Raw genomic sequence first — 22,901 nt, 5'->3', positions numbered from 1 at the left:
TGAGGTTCTACTTGTAAGGTACTCAACCAAAAGTTTATTCTGAACTGTCACCCCCAAATTCCCTGTACAAGATGAATAAGGGAGCCAAAGTTCTGGCCATATGGGACCAGACCCTTGTATAACACTCCACTCACTCATACCAGTATTCACCTTGACCCTGACCAGGCAAGGTCAAAGTAGTTCCATTCAAAAGATCAAGAAACATAGGCAAAGTGACTTACCCCAGCATTTCAGCTCCTTAAGTTAGAAGGTCTTTCATCTTGGCCACAAATGCTCTCCAAAATATTGAGTAGAAGATGAAAAACCTTGCTAGGTACTTAGCTTTCTCATTTCTCTTTGAAGGCTATTTCTGACACTTCCCGGGGTCTTGTCATCCAATAGTAGAGCTTGACGAGGATAAAATTGACATCATTAGCACACGGAAATATGCCCTACTTTAAGACAATTCCATAATATAAAAAATCCTCACTTGGATACAGATACAAAAAGGAGTTATTACTTATTGGTGCTTTATAGGGATTTTTTTTAAGCAAGTATTAATGATTGGCTCTATTATATTGAAAATTTCCTGCAATGTGCTTAAAATTCAACCTGACTTGCCCAACTTGGATTGCATACAACTCTTGAGGCACCTGTGCATTTGGAACAAGAAGCTCCAGTAACATCAGTTCCTTCCCTCAGCAAAACTTATACCAGAGGTGTCATAGCCTTGGCTTCCTGTTGCCTGGTGATGGGTGGGCAGGAAGAAAAGGAGGGAGGAGCATTGGGAACAAATGACAACTGATAGAACTCTGACAGATAGAAAGGTGAATGGATCCACCTCTCCCGTTGGACTACAGGACAGGTCAGATTTGTCCTGTGGATCCCCGAGTCCACCCACAATCCGCAGGGACTCCAGATAGCTATTTCTTTACCTAAGTAACGTGGAGTGTGTCTAGTGTCTGTCAGTGGTTGCCGTGGCAGTTCCTCCAGTTGGCTCTTTTCCGGTTAAATGAAGAAAAGTCATCTGTTGGGGAACTGAGACAGGACGCACTGGTTGGTGACAACGACCTCAAACACCTGAGCAGCCTTCTGGGCAGAGAATGCCGGGAATGCGAATTTCCACTTGTCAAGACCAGCCTGACCTGGGAGCTGCAAAGAGGGAGCAGGCTGTCTGGGATTTTGAGCTTGGCATTTTTTAACTCAACCTGCCAGAGAGGTCAAATGCTGTTTCAATGAAAATTCCTTCTTAGGGAAGTTTCTTTTAGGGGGTAATAAGTGACAGAGTTGGGGGGTGCTAAGGATAAGTGCCAAGGCACCTGGGCCTGGCAGGAAAGCCTGCCAACCTGTCAACACTGACATGATCACGCAGCCCTCCCCGGCCCCATCGCTGACCAGTCATTAAAACCGAGGAAACGGACTCACAGACACAGGAAACCAATTTATGGTCACCAACGGGAGAAGGGGATGGCTAAATTAGGAGTTTGGGATTAACAGACACGCATTACCATATATAAAACAGGTAAGCAACAAGGACCTACTGTATAGCACAGGGAACTATAGTCTATCTTATAATAACCTGTAATAGGAAAGAATCTGAAAAAGAGTAGAAATATATGTATAATTGAATCACTGTGCTATACACCTGAAACTAATACAACATTGTAAATCAGCTATACTTCAATAAAAAATTATTTAAAAATTTGAAACCTAGACTCCAATTAGTAAAAATCCCAAGGAAGTGCTGTTTCCTTCATTAAGCCTCTCTCCCAGAGGGCCCCTCAAAGGAGGTTCTACTGTGGGAGTAACAGAGCCTGCCTTGTTCTGGCACTCATGAATGGACTTCAGGGGTCCATGAACCCCCTGAAATGTGGATGTGATTTTGTGGCTAGATATATTTTTCTGGATGAAGGGTTGATAGCTCATCAAATTCTCAGCACGTGCTCATGTGTTCAGTCGTGTCCAACTCTTTGCAACCCCATGGACTGCAGCCTGTCAGGTTCCCCTGTCCTTGGGATTTCCCAGGAAAGAATACTGGAGTGATTTCCTCCAGGGGATCTTCCCAACCTAGGGATCAAACTTGCATCTCCTGCATTGGCAGGTGGATTCTTTATCCCTGAGCCCCAGAGGAAGACCCCAAATTCTCAGCAGACCTTCCTTAGTACAAAAGTGAACCTCAGTCCAGAGCTGGAAAGAACACTCAGGATACCAGGACACCTCGGCAGAGGGATCTTGGAATTGTCACCACCTGCTCCAAGGGATCACTTCCTGCTTCTTAAGGAAGTTGAAAGAAAGTGAAAGTGAAGTCGCTCAGTCATGTCTAACTCTTTGCGACCCCATGGACGGTAGCCTACCAGCCTCCGTCCATGGAATTTTCCAGGCAAGAGTACTGGACTGGGTTGCCATTTCCTTCTCCAGGGGATCTTCCCAACCCAGGGATCAAACCTGGGTTTCCCACACTGCAGGCAGATGCTTTACCATCTCAGCCACCAGGGAAGCAAAGAAGTTGACTGGCACCATATTCTGGACTTGGGGATGCTGTTTTTTCCAAAGCAATTAATTTGTGTTAATGTCCCGTCCATTGCTTCCCCATAATACAGATGAAACATTTTCCCCCTAAGAGACAAGAATCACCTGGGAATGTTTTATTTTAGCAATGCCAATGACCAGGCCACACACCCAATATTCTGATTTCATTGGTCTGGGATGGGATACCTCATGCTATAATGTGATCTATTGTAAAGGTTTTTAAAACCAGTTCCCAGCTCAGAAAGAAGAGTGTTCTGCTCCAGTGGTAATGTCTAGGGGAAAGAAAGCTGTGTGTATGTGGATGTTTTCCATTTTGAACCACACAAACATGTATATTTTTATATCTGTGTGCATATATACATGTATGAATACATCCTTCATATGTATAGATGTGTGCACATATGTATATACGCACACACATCAGGTATAGTGTGGACTTTCCTGCTGGCTCAGTGGTAGAGAATCTGCCTGCCAATGCAGGAAAGGTGAGTTTGATCCTTAGGTCAGGAAGATCCCCTGGAGGAGGAAATGGCAATGCACTCCAGTATTCTTGCCTGGGAAATCCCATGGACAGAGGAGCCTGGCGCGCTACAGTCCATGGAGTTGCAAAAGAGTCAGACACAAAACAGCAGCAGCAAAGTACAGTATACTCGTCGTCACCTTCTGCTCCCCTCTGATTCTGACTCCCTGTTCTCAAGAGCACACGAAGCCCCGGAAGCCCCGGGCAAAAGGACAGTACACAGAACATGATGCCCCTTAACCGTTCTCTCTACAAGGCTGCGCTTTGAGCGACACCAAGAATGTCTCCCTTCAGAGAAGACTGTGTTTCTTCTCAGACTCTCCGTGGATGATGATAACAATATCATCGGTCATCATCTGTCATTTATTTTGTATTTACTCTGTGCCAGGCACCGTTCTAAATGCTTTGCATGTATTCAGTGAATCGGCCTTCACAGCGATCTGAGAAGGACTGATATAATATATAGTATATATTATACTGTTATAAAAAACCTTTGTTTTGCAGATGGGGAAACGAAGGCAGAGATGTGTGAAGTAAGGTTTTATGTTAAATAACGTGCACAGGTTTGTGAAGTAAGAGGCAGCGGTGCTTAGGTTAACTGCTTAGGTTCAAACCTCCGGACGGGGTCCTTCCCCCACTGTGCCGTAGACCCACTGAATGTGGCCCACGAACCCTGCAGTCCCGTAGGAAGACACCTGCAGACACACCCGGGGAGCCCTTGTCTCCTCCGGACCAGCCCCCAGAGCCCGAACAGTAACTGTCCTTTCCCCCGACAGGCTTCATCCCCCCGCCGCTCATCTTCGGGGCCGGCATCGACTCCACGTGCCTGTTCTGGAGCACGTTCTGTGGGGAGCAAGGCGCCTGCGCCCTCTACGACAACGTGGCCTACAGATACCTGTACGTCAGCATCGCCATCGCGCTCAAGTCCTTTGCCTTCCTGCTCTACACCACCACGTGGCAGTGCCTGCGGAAAAACTATAAGCGATACATCAAGAACCACGAGGGCGGGCTGAGCACCAGTGAGTTCTTTGCCTCTACTCTGACCCTAGACAATCTGGGGAGGGACCCTGTGCCCGCCAACCAGACACATAGGACAAAATTTATCTATAACCTCGAAGATCACGAGTGGTGTGAGAACATGGAGTCTGTTTTATAGTGACTGAAGGAGGGTTGAACTCTGTATTAGTCCTTCAAGGGTCATTTTTCCTAAAGAAAAAAAAATGAAAAAAAGTTTCCAAAAAAAAAAAAAATTCAATACACACAGACACACACACACATATACAAAGCACCTTTGTCCTTTTCTCAAAATCAGAGCCAGACAGGATTCAGGATAAGGAGAGCGTGGGATCACGTGGTTGACATGCAACCTCCTGGGGGCTCAGAGTCTGCTTTTGAAGGCACCTCGTGGTTGTTCAGGATGCTGACAGCTGCAAGCAACAGGCACTGCCAAATTCAGGGAACACTGGTGGCCAGCTTGGAGGACGGACCTTTCCGGATATACATACACATACAAAACAAACAAAATATATTAAAAAATCTACTAAAAACACCCAAGTTGACAACATTGCCAGGATAAGCACTAGTGACACACCCTGTGCCCGTCCACACGGGGGCGGAGGGGCACCCAAGTCGGAGGAGTGGAGACCCGCTTCTCTCTCTAACTTTTGCAATAGGGGCCACGGTGTAGACGACTCACCCAGTCTACACCAGTGGTTCAAGGCCCCAGAGTTCTCTCAGCGATGCTAAAGGGTGATCCGTGCTGGAGACTGTAATTGGCACCTCTCACCAGCTCCATTTCCATTTCTCAAGACTGAGGGCCCCAGGGGGGGAGCCGGGCATGGAGGGCCAGCACCTCCCTCCCCCACAGCACCTCCCATCGGGGGGCGCCCCCCTCCCCCACCAGCCCCACAGAATGACCTCAGGAAGCAGTGGGTCTCGCCTGGCTATGACTGACTTCGCTCAGAGCCGGTGAAGCCCAACCCAGTCCAAGTCATTTGCTTACATTTGCCAAACATTTTGCCATTTTTAAGGGGAAAAAAAATGCATTGCATATGAATTTCAAACTGTTGTATGTATAATCCTCTGATACTATTTTTAACTACTTCTCAAATCTGTGTTAACCCTTCAGTCACTAACACAGCCCTCTAGGCCGAATTTATTATGCTGGTTGCTTTTAATTTTCTCCTTTTTTAATGCACCAAAAATATAATGTGATTCAAGGGATGCAGTTAATCTATTGTAATTTTTTTATTATCATTTTATCCTCATTCGGATAGTCTGTGAGAACGAGACTATACAGTGTGTTATGAGAAAAAAATGCTTGAAAGAGAGTGTATATGCAGCTTGCCTTTAAAAGAATCACATTCGAGACAAGAGGAGATGACATGATGAATTGCAAATTTGCCTTCTCGACTTATGCCCCATGATTCAGTGAGTGCTGTCATGGGAACCCCTTTCATATGCCTGCTTCACATGCCAAGAGGCGTTCTTTTCCACCTGTGGTGAAGACACGCTCCGCGGCATGTTGTGTGTATGGGTGCAGGGCTTCTGGGGAGAGGAGAGAAAGAATAGCTCCTGGGCACATGCTTTGAACAGCCTGTGGTGTCCGGGATTACAGACCAACAAGCCCCTGGAAGCTACTGGACATCCACCACCTGAAAATGTCAGTAATGTTTTCAGGGTCAGTCTTGAACTAAGAAGCCATGTGTGTGTGTCTGTGTGTGTGTTTTGAAAGTGGCTGAATCTCAAACAGCTAGAAGGGAACATTGTTTGGGTTAAGAATCAAGGGAAAATCTCTTGCAGCCAGCAGACTCAGCCTGGTGAGTCATTTGCAGGCGGGGCAGAACTCATGTGAGAGCACGGGTGTGCTCACACGCACGGCCCAGGTAACCCACCTTTCATGCTGTTACAGCGTCCTTGATCTTGGCCACTCCTGGCTCTGGGAAGATTCCAAGGGTGGGTTGGTTGGTTGGTTGGTTTTTTTACCTCAGACACATATTTGCAGGTTATCTAGAAGATGAAGAGAATCAGGAAAGAGTGGAGTGGGTGCTGTGCCAAATTTTTAACAAACCCATAATTGGGGCAGTTTCAGTGACAGCCCCAAACTAGAGAAGGCCACGTGGAGCAAGGATGCCCAAGAGAGAAGCTTGTGTGGCAGGGCAGAGCCACCGTGACCAGCTGCTTCCCGGGGACAGGATGCTTCTGAAACAACTTTTTCCCGTCTTGCTCAAGTCCCTCCTTGTTCCTGAAAATGGGGACACTCATCAGTGTGTTAACTAATTAAACATGGGGTTATTCTCCAACCAGTTCATAAACTCTGTACACCCTGTGGATTCTGAGGCTGTGATTCTATCCTGTAAAGGTGTTGACTTGGTTTTGTCTTGAAAATGTATTGTTAGTAGATCACTGCCCTCTTGGATATGATTGTGTAGCTCTCCAAACTCGGTCCACAGACACTGAGGCTGCAAGACCTCATGTTTCATGGGGCTGTTTGCTTTTTTTTTTTAGGTTTTTTAAAACTATTTTCTTTTTGGCTATTTTGCCTAAGATTTTAGGCTGAGTGAGAATAAGATGTTAGGATGACAAAGGAAAACAACTCCAGGGCTTAGTTTTATCAACAATTGAATTGGAATTTAAAGTCCCGTCTCGTAAGGTGCTTCTAACATGTGTTATTATCACCTTTCAAACTTTAAATTTCCCTCCTGGATCCAGAACCAGGAAAACCTTAGTCTAGGTTTGTTCTTTTGTGCCACAAGGAACCATTGTACGTACCTTGCCCGATCCAGCCCCTGACTTCTTTGGTTTTGAGCAGGATTTTGAATGGAAAGATTTCCTAGGAAGACCTCCAGTGGACTCAGAAAACAAAAGCAGTGAGGGAAGGAATAAACCTAGAGTGTGAATGCTAACGTCCTCTCTCCCATGCCACCAAACCCTCTACCATTTCAGTGGAAGGCGCCAGGCCTGAATGGAGGAAAGCTGTCTTTGCTGCAACTTGTGACAGATTTTTGTCACTCCTACATATAGATCAAAAAGTTTTCTACCCATATTATTCCTGCATATGAAGGGAACACACTTTGCAGGAGTCTCTGTCTCTGGGGGGGACTGGGTTTGCTGTCTTCCCCGTGCTGTGTCCGTGGGCTGTCAGGAAAGCCTGACTTCTTCACGCCTCCACAGGGGATGCTGTGAAGCTCCCAGACACCCCGGGGACACTTCCACTCCGGGAGGCCACTGCGCGCAGGGGCTCTTCTCACAGCTAACGAAGGAGCCAGAGAGGCTTCTGCTCACAGGTCCCCTAAGGAGTTTGCTGGCAGCACTTATCAGGCAAAATAATAAGGGGAAACAGAGAGCTTCTGAGAAATCCTTTGACAGACTCCCTAATGTCTTCAGAGCAGGAGGGAACGTGCTTATTCATAAAAATTGCTTTTCATAACCCTCCAGCAGAATAGCTTTGCCTAGTGATAGTTTGTAGACATTGGCTACGTGGTGTCTATACATTCAAATCCCCGATTCCACTTTCTCATCTCCAATAATAACCTAGAGCAGGGGTCCCCAACTCTTGGGGTGCGGAGCAGGAGGTGAGCAGTAGGTGGGCGAGCAAGTGAAGCCACATCTGCCCCTTCCCCATCGCTCACATTACCACCGAAACCTTCCCCTCTTCTTCCCCCCTCACCCAGCTACAGAAAAATTATCTTCCACAAAACCAGTCCCTGGTGCCCAGAAGGCACTCAGATGTGGCAAGATTTCCTGAGGGGACTTGCACACACGTTCCACACAGGGTGGCCAGCCAGTCCCTAGGATGACAGCCACACCACTAAAGTTTCTCAGGAAAAAGATTCCGCCATAGTTGCCAATGGATTATCTTCCATACTTCCAAAGCAGGTTGCTTATTAGGAGAGTGTAAAATGGAAATATACACACACACACACACACACACACACACACACACACACACACACACTCTCCTTCTCTCACTGAGAAACCCTCCGAGGAAAAGTAGTGGTTGGCTCCCCGTGAGCCTACAAGGCTGGTTGTCTTGCTGCCAACTGTTCAGGTCCTGGGAAGCGTGGCTTCTTCTCCACCCAGTCAAGCCCACCAGGCCCGTATTCTAAGCCCTGCTTGGGAGTCCCGAAGGCACTCCTGAGTGATTTGAAGCAATAAAGGCCAACCTGTCGAAATCAATACAATGATTATGCAGTCGGGCAGGATAAACTTCTGTCCTGTTTGGGGGTGGTCACCCTATCTCACTGTTTGGTTGGTTTGGTTTGGATGAGGAGAGAAAACCAGACAAGAAGGTTTTCAGTCCAACAGACAGAATATTTGCTGCCCTGTGCTGTTCTTCCCTCTTTTGATGGTTTAGAGAAAGTGTCTGTCCAGGAGAAAGTACTGGACAGAGTAGGGCTTGCTTGCTCCCCTGAACACACGTCACTACCTCTCAACAGCCTCCTTTCAACCATGATGTGCATTTCCCTTTAGGTTAGAATCCAGATCCACGCCCTCAGAGGTGACACGTTTTCCAAGAGAGGGTGTTAGTGAATTTCAGTTTGGCCTGGAAATTAGTTCGAGGCGTAAATACAGCCCTTTTCCTCCTCTCTCTGCTCCTCCCTCCTTGTTTCCTCCTTATCCACCTCTCCCAACCCAGTTCAAGTTCTTGAGTTCTGAATAGCTATGAGGACGTAATTCTCTGAGAACAAACGGTCCTACTGATAGCCTTTCAACCTGGCTCCCTTAGGGTATTATGGCTGCTCAAGAATAAGTTGCTGAAACAGGACTCTCTAACTGGCAGAAAATGCAGAGAAGATATTGTTCAGATGCTTGTTATGGGGCCTGTTACCTTGGATCCCAGCTTCCCCTGGGGCTCAGACAGTAAAGAATCCTCTATGCAATGCCACAGATCTGGGTTCAATCCCTGGGTTAGAAAGATCCCTTGGAGAAGGAAATAGCAACCCACTCTAGCATTGTTGCCTGGGAAATCCCATGGACCGGGGAGCCTGGCAGGCTACCATCCATGGGATCGCAAAGAGTCGGACACAACTGAACAATTAACACTTTCACTTTTTCTTTAAACCAAGGATCACATGGGGAATTTACACTCTCTGCATACAGCCCTCACCCATGCCTCCCCTGTCTCGCCTCAGAGTGCTCAGTTATCATGGCAGGGAGGACATGAATTGAAAAGCCTAAAATGGGGAGTTCAGAGAAGCCTGGATGCCCCAGCACCTTAGAAATCTATGACTGTGGTGGAGATAAAGACAAAGCTCATGTTTCTCAGGGACCATCCATGTGGTAACACAGTTTTCCTTTGCAGGATTAATGCCATTTGAGGGAGCACTATATGAGCTTGATGTTTTCCAACCATGTTTATTCACTCTAAAAGTTTGACTACATGCCAGGCCCTGAAACAGGTAGAAAGGTTAACAGCCCCCATCCTCTAAGAACTCACCGTTTAATAAGAGAAACAGACCTGAACACAAAAGCAATAGAATAGGGCTTCCCTGGTAGCTCAGACAGTAAAGAATCTGACTACAGTGCAAGAGACCCGGGTTCCATCCCTGGGTCAGGAAGATCCCCTGGAGAAGGAAGTGGCTACCCACTCCGGCACTCTTGCCTGGAGAATCCCAAGGACAGGGGAGCCTGGCGGGCTGCAGACCATGGGGTCGCAAAGAGTCAGACACAACTAAGTTACTGCATTTTCACTTTTTACTTTCGTCATTGTAAGAGTCAGGGTCTATTTATCTATGTCTGGGAACAAAGCTGTTTTAGGGCGCTGGGAAGTTCTACCTGGTGGCATCAAGAATCAGGAAGACCTAGTGCTCTAGAAAAGAAGAACTTAAGAGCAGTGGGTTAGGGATCCAGGGAAAGAGACCCTCCACTGAGAGAACCAGCAGAGCAAGTTCAGATACCTTCCAGCAAGGGCCCGGTGGCGAGCATTTGGGCTTTCAGGGCCCTAGAATCTCTGTGGCCTCTACTTCTTTGTCAGAGCAGGGATGCAGCCCTAGGCAATGTGGAAACAGATGAGTGGGCTGTGCACCAATAAAGCTTTGTTTATAAAGACAGTCAGTCTCTGGGTGTGGCTGGGGGAAGGCTGTAGCATGCTAATCTGTTCTGGAGAACACCGAGGTCTGAAGCAGCATGGCATATAGTCCAGTGGACTGTAGCAGTGGAAGCTGCTGTAGCCCACACTGAGTCATGCATTGAAAGACTCTAATTCAGGTACCCCATTTTCCAAGAATGAGGTAAGTATCCCATTATTGTCAGGGTTTACAATGAAAGCAACATTATCTTTCTCCTGTGTAAGGAGGGGAATTGGAACTATACAATCTACAGTCTCTTCCAGCCCTGACACTCACCCCCTAGCTCTACCAGAGTAATCATCCTTTTTTGTTAAGTGATGGAAGTGGGCATGGGAGGAGACAATGTAGGAACTCGACAAAAAAGAGTGAATCCAGATACTGAATAGTATTTCAAATTTCTTCCCTCCTTCCCACCAGTATGAAATAGTGGCACTAAAAAGCTATTTAATAATAGGAGCTAACATTTACCAACTACTTACAATGAACCAGCATATAGTGGTTAAAGAATCCGTCTGCCAATGCAGGAGATGCAAGAGATTCGAGTTTGAACCCTGGGTCGGGAAGCTCCTCTGGATGAAGGCAAGGCAACCTACCCTAGTATTCTTGCCTGGAGAATCCCATGGACAGAGGAGCCTGGCAGACTGTAATTGCAAAGAGTTGGACATTACTGAGCATGCACACACACACATACATAGTCCTATGAGGCAGAAACTGTTATTAAGCTTCAGTTTACAAGACAGTAAAATGAGGCTGGGAAAGCTTTCAGAATTGGCTCAAAGTCACAAAGCAGAGATTCAAACCCAGGTCAACAAATCCAAAGCTTGTGTTCTTTGCCTTTTTGGATTCTCCCTCCATACTGGGCAGGAAATGAGGGACCCCTTTCCTCCTGTAGGGACTTCCTATTCAGAAGACTTACTCAAATGGACTACAGGGCTCCCTGCACTCTCATATTCCCCCTAACAACTCAGACAGGTTGTATCAGTTGTATTGTAGAACACAGATGTATTCTGGGACATCCGTTCTTCCTGTTGTTATTCCCAGACTTAACCACAGAGCCGAGTGATCAACACACGTGGGTTATTCTGCTATTCGCAGGCAGGTAAGAGGAACCAGGAGACGCCTCTGCTCTGATGCATTTGGAAACGCAACTTCAAAGTGCTGAGGTGTCTGGGAGACAGTCCTCAGTGCTGGTCAACAGCATCGGTGGGAAACCCCAGACACTGTTTCCCACCTGGCACCCCTGAGGTCCTCAGCATCAACTTCAGGAACTCGACTCCAGCCCAGGGCATCAGACACTGATGCTGGCCACTGGTTGGAGCTATGTCTTGCTCTGTGATCAGGTACTAGTCTTTTAGGAATAGAGTTTCTAGGCATTTCAATTTTTGTATTAATGTCTCAGGCCAATCAATAATTGAAGATTAGCACACATTCTGAGTCTTTTTCTATAAGGTAAAGTAATTATGTTCTCTTACCAAGAGCAGATGGAACAACTATAGTAAATTTTCTGGAGGTTTAACATTCCATAGGTTGAGATTTTACCATCCCATTAAATCGCAGAAAATAATGTTCTTCTTAAATTCATGCCAACCTAATAGAAGGTAACTCTCACGGTGCTGGGTTTGTCAAAACCGTTGGATTTTATAATCGAAGGTGATAAAATGAAGTAGAAGTAGGCACCATAGAAAATTTCATTATAAGAGAAACTCAACTAACACAAAAATTGTGCTCTAGCCCAGCCTCTTAATGGAGGAAAGGGGCTGGGAGTTCATGTTTATGAAGAGGTTGCTACCCGCATGCCCTGCTGGCTCAGATGGTAAAGTATCCACCTGCAATGCAGGAGACCTGGGTTCAACCCCTCGGTTGGGAAGATCCCCTGGAGGAGGGCATGGCAACCCACTCCCATATTCTTGCCTGGAGGATCCCATGGACAGAGGAGCCTAGTGGGCTATAGTCCGTGGCGTCGCAAAGAGTTGGGCATGACTGAGTGATAAGCCCACACACACACATCCTCCTGCCAGGGGCCTTAGCAACTTTCCCACAGTTGAAAGTATCATCATTCCCACTTTACAGATCAGAAAACCAAGGCTCAGCACACCAAAGCTTCCCAAGGTCACACAGCTAGTTAGAAAGCCACCAGGGGCCAATGCCAGGTCTGTCTGACTCCTGAACCAGTGCTCTTTCCATGACACTCCAAAAGCCACCAATCTGAGAACACAGATCTGCCTTCTCAGAAAGATTTGATGAGGCCTGTAAGGCATCTACTATTGGAAACCACCACAGAAGTCTATAGTTTCATAGAGAAATGAGCTAAGAGCTGGAGGTGAAAACTTCAGAGTTTGTCTACAGGCATAAAATTCTAAAATAAGAAAAAACTCCTTTTTCCTTCAGTAAATGCTGGAGATCTTTAAAAACACTCCCCTTCTCCCTCTGGGCCATGTCGGCAAAAGCTGACCAGCTCCTCATAGTCTTCTACCTTATTCATTCTGCACACAAGAACCAACCCCAGTTCTCTCACATCTATCCCACCTTCCCCGACTCCCTGCCCCCCTGGCTTCTAACAGAGCCCCTAGGACTGTAAGAACTCAGACCTTGTGAAAGTTGAGAAAGGATGTTCCAAACTGTCCAGCTTCTTCTGTAAGCCAGATCTCAGCTGCAAAAGAAAGGAGAGACATTTCCATCATTTGTACCAGAGTCTAGAGAAGACAGGAAAACGAGTGAGGATTCTATGGTTCCACTGCAGCTCTCATTGAACCAGAAGGCTGCATGTCACGGTCATGGAGACCTCCACGGCTTGTATATCATGATAGGGACTAAGCTGGGTTTTTCATGCCTTTTAAATGAAGCCACAGCATCTATTTCAGAAGCATGGCAGAGGCTTAAAAACCTCACTCCAACAAGGAGATTCTTTTGCTCAGCAGGTGGTGACCCTCTGTGGCTGAATGAAAAGTAACTGGCCCCAAATGCTGGAGGAGAAAGCATGACATTATGATGCCAAGAGGTTCTCTCTGGCCCAGAGTCACCTCTTCAACAGAGATTGCAATGATAGGGTCCTGGAACACAAGGTCTGTCCCCAATGACTCAGATAAGATGAAGATAAGTTCATGACGGAGTTGCATCTTATTCATTCCCATAGAACATCTGCATGGGCATTGGCATAGATACGTATAGATAAATGTTTCTCAGAAAGATTCGGCCTACATGAAGGTCTTTGGGCTTGGAGTCTGGTTCCCTGGGGTGATGTGGAGCACAAGCTGGCATTTTATTGACTTCCTGCTCTTATCCATCCGCTGGAAAGCCAGCCTGCTATTATATAAGCCTAAAATATAAGTAGGAAAACTGGAAAAGACCGATCTCTTTTTCCTCTTGGCTCTCTCCCCCCCTTCCCCCTTTAGGCACAGAGTACCAAGACATTGAGACTGAGAAAGCCTGCCCCGAGTCACAGTCACCTTCAGAAGACTCCTTTGTGAGAAGCTGAGGGCCTGGCCCTCTTCCTGCAGAGAAGAGCCCGCCACCGCCCACAGACCTCGCAGGCCTGACTTGGCGTGCTCTGTCCTGTCCGAGAACCCAAGGGTCCCCGTGGGGGCCGTCCGGCCAGTGTGTGGTCCTTTGAGGCCCCAAGCGCAGGCCTGTGACAAGGACCGAGCAGGTGTCTGTGGCCCGGAGTCCTCCAAACCCTTGGAGTAGGCATTTTCCTGGATCACTAAAGAGCCCTATTGGCCTGGTGTGCAAATTTCTTCTGCCCACCCCTCCTTTGGCTCCTGTGGGGATGGCCTGCTGACATGCTTTAGAAAACCCCCTCTTGGAAGTGCTTCTCTGAGCGGGGGCTCCAACAGTTCTGAAAGCAGCCAAGGCTGGATTTCAATAGAAGGGGGTAAAAATTACCGTTTCATAGAACAGAGGGGGGGAAAAAGCACATGCTCAATAGATTTTGAGTGTGGTATTCTGTATTTTTGCAGCTTATATTTTCCAGATGAGCAGTTTAGAAATATGTCATGTAAACTACCTACTGTACGTTTGCTGAAAATTATATTAAAAGCACTATTTTAATTCTTCCTCGGTCTCACGCTGTAATCTCTATTATCTTTCTCTTCTTGTGTCTTTGGGTAGAACAATCCTAAAAGTCTCTTAAAGAGAGTATTTCTGGCTGTGTGTGTTCTGTATTTATGGGCTTTGAATTGTTCACAAGAGCACAGTCTTAGGAGCCAAAACAGACCTGGGTTCGACTTCACCCCAGCACTCCCTACCGGTGTGGCATTTGGGAAGTGACCTGACCCCTCTGAGCCTCAGTTTCATCATCTGTAAAATGGGAATACTGTCACCTGCTTTACACAATTGTGGTGAGGCTTCAGTGAAATCCCATGTGAAGGCAGTATAGTGTTTCACAGAGAAATGGTACTTGCTCATTGCTCCCCAGCCTCCGGCTGGAATTAGATGCTCTAAGACACAGCTCTGGTTCCTGTTGATCCATTCTGTAATCCTGGACCATCACCATCTGGTTTTCCTTTCTGGTTCTCCCATTGTCTGTAAACCCCTGAGAGAGTGGCGAATGGCTTCCTCTCAGGGTACACTGCCTAGGATAGTGTGTGATGTTTGATGGATGCTCATTGTACAATTGAAAGAATGGATGGATGATAAACAAACAACCTCGGACTCATCAACCTCTGGGGCTCTGACTTTAGCCCCACCCTTCTGAGGCAACCAATAGCACCTGCCTTTCTTTCTCTAGTTCCATAGATCCTCCCACAAGCCTCACCCTATGGATGGAGCTTCAGTTGCCTTCCCAGTCTTTGTGAGGCCACTTCCTAATTGGCTACCTTCTCTACTACATCCTTAGTCCACTGGTGGGACTCTGACCTCCTAGGGACAGTCAGGTTGATTGGCTGCCACCAATGTGCATGTCAGAATCCTCACTACAATCATTACATCTACATCCCTGGCCAGACAGGAGCTCCAGGAGCTGGGGCTCAGCCTCTGTCATTCGAACCAAAGGTCCAGGATGGCCCCAGCCCTCATGTGGGGCTGACCCCGATAACTGACCCACGGTCTCATATCCCCATCTAGCCTGGATCTTGCCCGCATACCCTCATCATTTGCATTTGAGCTCACCTGAAATCCGAGCTCGTCAAGCGAGTATTCCTTGAGGCCTGTACCCTCCTCAGCCCTGCATGATTCTGTCACTCTGGAGTCTGTGGACCCAGAAAAGCACATGCTTGGGTGAGTGACCTTCTCTGAGGCCCTATTACCTGGTTCACAGCTGCCTCGAGGACTTCTTTTCCGCCTGACCCTGTTATTTATGTGATTGTTTCTTTTCCTTTCTTTTTCTTTTGCGAAACAGCATGATTTATTCTCTCTGGCATAAAAATCCCAAGAAAATGCAATTTCAACATTTCCCATCATGATGTGAAAAGATGCTGAAACAGCCAAAAAAGTAGTTAGTGATTCCTCGTGGGAGCTGGGCTTCATTTGCACTGGAAATTCAGTCGGAGGCAGAAGACGGAAGCAGGGGAGGGTATTGCTTATGGCATCCATGCTCTCAGTCCAAAATTTCACATTTGTTTTTCATCTGCAGTCCAATTTCTTTCCTCTTGCTACCTTTTCCGCCATTGAGGTGGTCAATTTATGGAAAACTGACACTCCCCTCTATTTTATCTGAACTTCATAAAGACATCTTATTGGGGGAATCAAGAGATTCATCCTTCAGTATTTAAGCAGGTCCATGAGAGAGCTGTGCACACAGGTTGTTCAAACAACTCAGGGAGAACAGACAGCTTAGATAATCCAAATGCCGTTTTCTTGCCGATGTCATATCACAGGCCACTGGGGCTTTGAACTACATATACATTTGTTCCATCTTGATCTAGATCTGAAAATCCAACTTGACCTTTCTTTGAGTCTATGTGGAAGGGTTAGTCATGCACCTAAGTGTTTGACTCAACTGAAATAAAAACAAGCTGTTTCTGTGGCCTTGGGTATAGATTCAGAACCACCAGGAGCACATCCACTTCACAAAGAGCTGCCTGTTTTTCTTTTTTAGGCTTTGTTATTTCAGGAACTCCTGCTATAGAACTGTGTCCATAACTCTGCAGAGAAATGTCTGTAATTAATGCAGAGGACAGAGACAAGCTTTTGCTTTCCAGAAAGCACTTTAAAAAGTATCTCAACCTTTCTGAGTTCTCACGTTCCCACTTCGCATGTATGAAATGCATAAACACATAGTTACCAGATCCCTGGAGGAGGGCTTTGCAGATCTTTGAGAGTGTTTCAATGGACAGCCTCACTTCCCTCTTCCCCCTAAGGTAATTAAGGGGTGAAATGAAGATAGCAAGCAGCCTGGAACACAACAGCAGGGTGACCGGTGCATGAGTCATCTGACCAGGAATCTGAAACACAGGCTCAGGGACTCAGACATGACGTGGCAGAAGCCAGCATCTTCGTTTGGAAGGAGAGTTTCTCCTGTGAGAGTCCTCTCATCACCTGTCACTGACAACTTGCCCACAACCCCCGGGTGCAACTGAACCATCTCCCAGTGAAACGGAGGTGGGAACCTCTGTCTTCAGGCTTTACACCCCTTAGCTTAGCAACAGGCTCCTTTCTCACCCCAGAAGCTCAACTCACTCCCATTCCAACTCTTCCCTTTCTTTGGGGCATTATTGTGCAGGAAGGCAACTAAATTTTCATAGTAAAAGCAGTGCTCAATATGGGTTAAAAAAGAAAAAGAAAAGCTCACAAAGAAAAAGGCTGTTCTTTCCGTTGTTTCTAAAATAATCTTTGCCTCATCCTTTAACTCCAATGCAAATGATTAAACATTACAATGCAGTGCTATGAAGGGAGACACAGGTCTTTTTTTAAGCTTTCTTTTATTGAAGTACAGCTGATTTACAAGTCTGTGTTAGTTTCAGGTGTATGGCAAAGTGATTCATTTATATTAAGTCATTTCTCAGATTCTTTTCCCTTATAGGTTATTACCAAATATTGAGTACAGTTCCCTGTGCTATAGGATGGTCCTTGTTTATCTATTTTATATATAGTAGTGTGTATCTGTTAATCCAAACACCTAACTTAACCCTCCGCTCCCTTACCCCCTTTGGTAACCATAAGCTTCTTTTATATCTCTGTAGGTTTATTTCTGTTTTGTAAATAATTTCCTTTGAATCTTTTTTCCTTTTTAGATTCCACATATAAGCAATACCATATGATATTTGTCTTTCTCTGTCTGGCTTACTTCACTTGGTGTAATAATCTCTAGGTTCATCCATGTTGCTGAAAATGGCATTATTTCTTTTTTATGGCTGAGTGATATTCCACTATATATAGTGAAATATATATATATGTTATATATAGACTTCTTAGGTGATGCTACTGGTAAAGAACCTGCCTGCCAATGCAAGGAGCACAAGTTTCATCCCTGGGTTGGGAAGGTTCCCTGGAGGAGGAAATGGCAACCTGCTCCAATATTCTTGTCTGGAAAATTCAGTGGGCAGAGGAGCTTGGCAGGCTACAGTCCATGGGGCCACAGAGAGTCAGACATGACTGAGCACGCACACACATACTATATCTTCTTTATCCATTCATCTGTTGACAGACACTTAGGTTGCTTCCATGTCTTAGCTATCATAAATAGTGCTTCTATGAACATTGAGGAGATATATGTCTTCAGCAGGACACTGGAGGTAAGATTTTATTTAAATGGCGACTTTCTCTGTAAATGTGACCCTTGAAGAAGCATGTCATTGCCCATCATTTCTTCAGATGCTATCAGCAGATCAGTCCTGAAAAAAAGACTAAGGCAGGGAGCAGAGACGGAGAACTCAGACATGTGGTGAGGACAGGGCTTTAAAAAAATTCCTTGGAGGCCCTCTGTCTGACTTGGCTGCACCCTGTTCTTCAGGGGTGTCCTGCACTTCTTGGGAATATGAGCTCTGGGGGAGATGATTGGTGTCCCTCCATCCATTCCATATTTCGAACTGACGCATGTTAGGTTTAAAGCAAGGCCATGATTTTCAGTTAGTACGGATAGGACTCCATGAGGCTCCCTGCACACAGTAGGCTGGGGGCAGTAGGAAGTCAGGATGGCGTGGTGGAAAGAGCAAGCAACAGGTCTGCAGCTCAGCTCAGCTGCTTGCTCACCTTGTCGGGTTGGCAAATCAGGTCGCCACTCTGAACCTCGGCCCCATGTGGCTCTGAGATGGAAAGGTTTCAGCCTCCTTGCAGAGACATCATGAGAATTCAGTGTAGGCACAGCCCCGCATCCATCCCTGGTGGAGCTCAAGAAGTGATGAGTGTCACTGAGAAGTCTTGTCCTCAGTCATTTAACTACAAAGCAACTTCCATTTACCAGTATTTGCTACCACTCTGCTTCTTGGAAAACCCTCTTTCCTGCTGCATACTGCTCACGAAATGACTTAATCAGTCAATTCCTTAAATTTTTTGAGTCATTCTTACTCATTAAAATAGCTTCACTTCACTTCTTAAGAGCTGGTCCTGGCCATCTGAGAATTCCTGGTGCATCTTCCATTCAAGCCTTCCCCAATGAGGGCAGGCCAGACAGATCTTCAGCTCTAGGGGCCCAGAAAGAGGGGAGGCTTGATCTGCTCTCTCTCGCACCACCTTCCTCTTCTCTGGCCGAACTCAGCTCCAGACCATGGTGTGAAAGTGAAGAGAGAAGGGAGATTTGCTTACCAGACTGCCCAGGGCTATGCTTGCTGCCATCACTGGCTGTCCCTGCTGCCCAAGCGCCTTCTGAAAAGTGCTGGTGTGGGAGCAGGCAGGCCCCAGGAAACCCATCTCAGGAGCTCCCCTAGGCTCTGCAACTCCCTGGGAAACCCACAGCCCCCAGCCTCACCTTCCCCACTAGCCGGAGCTCAGGCACGAGGTAGGAACAGAGCCATGAGTCCCAGATCTCTGTACTAGTTGGTTCTGAGGGATGTCCTTATCTCCCTCCTCCCTGGTTCCATCACTCCAGGGTACTCCTGTACCTTGATCCAGCCTACTCTGATAGCAGCGGAACAAGCCGGCTAGCTCATACCCCCAGGGTGCAAGATGTCAGCCTCCCCTTCTTAACATAACTGCAAATTTCACCAGAAATTGCTTTGGGGACTCCATTCTCTGAATTTGGGGGCAGAAAACCCCCAAAGAGTGTCAATGTCACTCTTAACACACATCTGTTCTCCCTCTAAAATGTAATCGCTCCCCTTCTTCCACAGCCCTGTGTACTAGGAGCACAGATGGGGCATGGGAAAGGAGGCAGTTATCAGTACCTGTTTTTACTGAAGAGGGAAACGCCCCCAAAGCTCTCGCCTGGCATGCCACAACACATTACGCAAAGATCATCAAAAGAGGAAGGCCAACCATCAGGTGGCACTGATGACGGATGACAGCCCTCAAGAGAATCGCCCACCTTTTCATGCAAGTAGCTGCCTTGCACCCCAGCCCTCTGCACCTCCTAGGCTTCAGGTAGTTAATGACTTGTAGGTTTCACACTTAATCAAAAAGTATTGATCCAGGGTCTGGTATAGAGCCATGTACCCTAGGAGACCCTGTGGAGAGATCCAAGAAAGCCTGGTACACAATAAATCTGCAATCTGAAGAAAAACAAGCCTCCATGTAATAAAAAGACTTTTGCAATATACTCTACATCCAGGCCCTATTATTAATAAACAGAGACACGGCAGTAATGGGGATTCAGAGAGGAGAGAATCCCTAAGGACCACAGCAGCCAGATGAGGAATTCTCAAGGACATGGGGTGTGCAAAGCCATCCAAAGAACTCTCTCATTTAGGATGCAGGCATGAGGTTTTTGTAGACTTCCCCAGTGGCTTAGCTGTAAAGAATCCACCTGCAATGCAAGAGATGCAGGTTTGATTCCTGGGTGGGGAAGATCCCCCTGGAGAAGGAAATGGCAACCCACTCCAGTATTCTTGTCTGGGAAATCCCATGGACAGAGGAGCCTGGTGGGCTATATAATCCGTGGGGTCGCAAAAGAGCTGGACACGACTTAACAACTAAATAACAATGATGCTTTGCCCTGTCGGTTGGAGTGGGTTTCTGGAAGGAGGCAGGCTGTGATCACAGAAATAAAATCTCTATGACAGATGTGAGGATAGGGATAACAATGTACTAGGCACCGGGCTAAATTCTTTACAAATGCTCCCTCCTCATTTATTTGCAAACACCCTGTAGAATAGGATTTATTTCATACCAGCCTGTTGGCCTGGGTTTGAAGCTAGGTTCCTCTACTTGCCATCTATAGGACTGTGGGTTTGTCACAAATAAGATGAAGATAATCAAGCCCACTTCATATGAAGATGGTGGGATTTAGTGGAATAATGTATATAAAGCACTTAACACTGTGCTTGGCACCCAGAAAATGCCTATGAAATGCGAGGGCTCTTCTAGTTGAGGACATAGGAAACTCAATTTCTCACATTGCCACGTCACCTGACAGAAGATTAAATTTTTAACTGAGCTAACTTGCATGGGTAAATAATTACAAGAACAGTTATCTCCCTGAGGACAATTATTTGCCATCACCATTTGCACCCACTGAAATTACATGCCTAAGAAGCAGAGTCACTCATTGGCAGATAAACATAATTAAATTGGAAGAATGACATCCAATGGCTGATTGGATTAATAAAAGAAATTTATTCCCCAGAGGTATTTCAGAAATGCTTCTTCAAGCTGGATCATATTTTTTTAAAGCCTGTACTCTGAATTCAAATTATGTATTAATTCCTTCCCCGAAATCAGCATGCATTCAACCCTTATAAACATCATGTACTTCTGAGAAGCTTCAACTAAGATGGTTTTATAAACCACACAGACACTAATCCTACTCTTAAACAAAGATCAAGAGATCTATAAAAGACATAGGATTTCATGGTAAAGTCAATTCTGCAAGTATTTCAAGCGAATAATACATCTCCATGTTTGAGAGTTTTAAATAGTAGGCAAAATGTGATACCATGTAATCACTTTGCAAATTTAAACTATTTTTTGTCTTTAAACTCTCCAAGTTATCAAATAGTCAAATGCAGGTTTGGCTCAAAATACCTTTAAAAATTGAGTTTACAGACGCTTTAATTCTCAGTTTCATAACAAGCTAGAAGTGATGAGTAGGGTCTACATTTACGGGTCCTGAATGACAAAGGATTTTTTCCTTTCCCTTTTGGGGGTTAACCAATACTCTACTTGTTCTTATGAATACAGGTCTAAGTTTTTATTTCTAAATCTTTGCCTACTGTTTATCTCTCCCCAAACCTCCAGATATTTGGTATCTTTTAGTTACATGACTGTATATGCAACTATTTATGAGTGTTGGTGGCAGTCTACATTCTACATTGGCATACTTCTTAGGTGCTTGAAATACGTCTGTGAGGTAGAGATAAGAAAGACATAAAGCTTTACTTTGCCACCAGAAAAATCCAGAAGACGAAAGGTGTCTTCTCATGAGTGCTCACTTCACTGTCATAGAGGAAAATTAAAACCATCTTGCTAAGAATTCCAAGATGGCTGCCAGAGAGGACCACCAGCTTTAACTGGCCTGGAAGAACAGGTCACTTTCACATTTTCACACATGAGAAAGAAAAGTTCACACAAAGCTATTGCAGAAGTGAAAATGCATATGTCCCATATCTGCTGCACACTTGAAAATGACTCTCAGGTTCTAGACCGTGGTTATGTTCTTAGTCACTCAGTCATGTCTGACTCTTTGCTACCTAATGGACTGTAGCCCGCCAGGCTCCTCTGTCCATGGGATTCTCCAGGCAAAAATACTGGAGTGGGTTGCCATGCCCTCCTCCTGTGGATCTTCCCAACCCAGGGATCGAACCCAGGTCTCCTGCATTGCAGGTGGATTCTTTATTGTCTGAGCAACCAGCGAGGCCCAAGACCATGATTAGCTTTGAGAATTTCAAGATACATTGAAATGTACCCTTAGAGCAAACCAAGTCCATAAATTATCTAATGCAGCTGAAGAACAACAAAATTTGTACTATCCTCAACTCCTTGGAAGAACATTTAATGATCTTTCTAAATATTTACCTGAAACTTTTGGTTTTAGAAAGATTCTCATACTTTTTCCTTTTTTAAATATAAGGTAATCTTTTCTAGTGTGAATAGATGGCTTATCAAGGCAGTTCAGTTAAGTTCAGTTGCTCAGTCATGTCCAACTCTTTGCAACCCCATGAATCGCAGCACGCCAGGCCTCCCTGTCCATCACCAACTCCCGAAGTTTACTTAAACTCATGACCATCGAGTCGGTGATGCCATCCAGCCATCTCATCCTCTGTCGTCCCCTTCTCTTCCTGCCCCCAGTCCCTCCCAGCATCAGGGTATTTTCCAATGAGTCAACTCTTCACATGAGGTGGCCAAAGTACTGGAGTTTCAGCTTCAGCATCAGTCCTTCCAATGAACACCCAGGACTGATCTCCTTTAGGATGGACTGGTTGGATCTCCTTGCAGTCCAAGGGACTCTCAAGAGTCTTCTCTAATACCACAGATCAAAGGCATCAATTTTTTGGCGCTCAGCTTTCTTCACAGTCCAACTCTCACATCCATACATGACCACTGGAAAAACCACAGCCTTGACTAGATGGACATTTGTTGGCAAAGTAATGTCTCTATTTTTCATATGCTATCTAGGTTGGTCATAACTTTCCTTCCAGGGAGCAAGCGTCTTTTCATTTCATGGCTGCAGTCACCATCTGCAGTGATTTTGGAGCCCAAAAAAATAAAGTCTGACACTGTTTCCACTGTCTCCCCATCTATTTCCCATTAGGTGATGGGACCAGATGCCATGATCT

At 45.9% G+C, this 22,901-nt stretch overlaps 1 protein-coding gene across 3 annotated transcripts in view; it reads left to right on the top strand.

Moving 5' to 3' along the window:
* Positions 1-22,901, top strand: part of SLCO3A1 (solute carrier organic anion transporter family member 3A1) — a 458,121-nt gene that overhangs the window by 360,493 nt on the left and 74,727 nt on the right. Inside the window, exons 10-11 of one of the 3 annotated variants that reach the window (XM_070478193.1) lie at positions 3,805-4,047; positions 13,491-14,150. In XM_070478193.1, the coding sequence (XP_070334294.1) occupies positions 3,805-4,047; positions 13,491-13,573 (326 nt within the window). In that variant the 3' untranslated portion in view covers positions 13,574-14,150. Of the gene's footprint in view, positions 1-3,804; positions 5,252-13,490; positions 14,151-22,901 lie in introns of those variants that run through there. The other 2 variants (XM_070478194.1, XM_070478192.1) reach the window with 2 other exon arrangements.

The sequence above is a fragment of the Odocoileus virginianus genome, chromosome 16 (assembly GCF_023699985.2).
Source record: "Odocoileus virginianus isolate 20LAN1187 ecotype Illinois chromosome 16, Ovbor_1.2, whole genome shotgun sequence".
NCBI lineage: Eukaryota > Metazoa > Chordata > Mammalia > Artiodactyla > Cervidae > Odocoileus > Odocoileus virginianus.
Note: the sequence above shows the minus strand (reverse complement) of the source record. Positions and strands in the feature narration are given on the sequence as shown.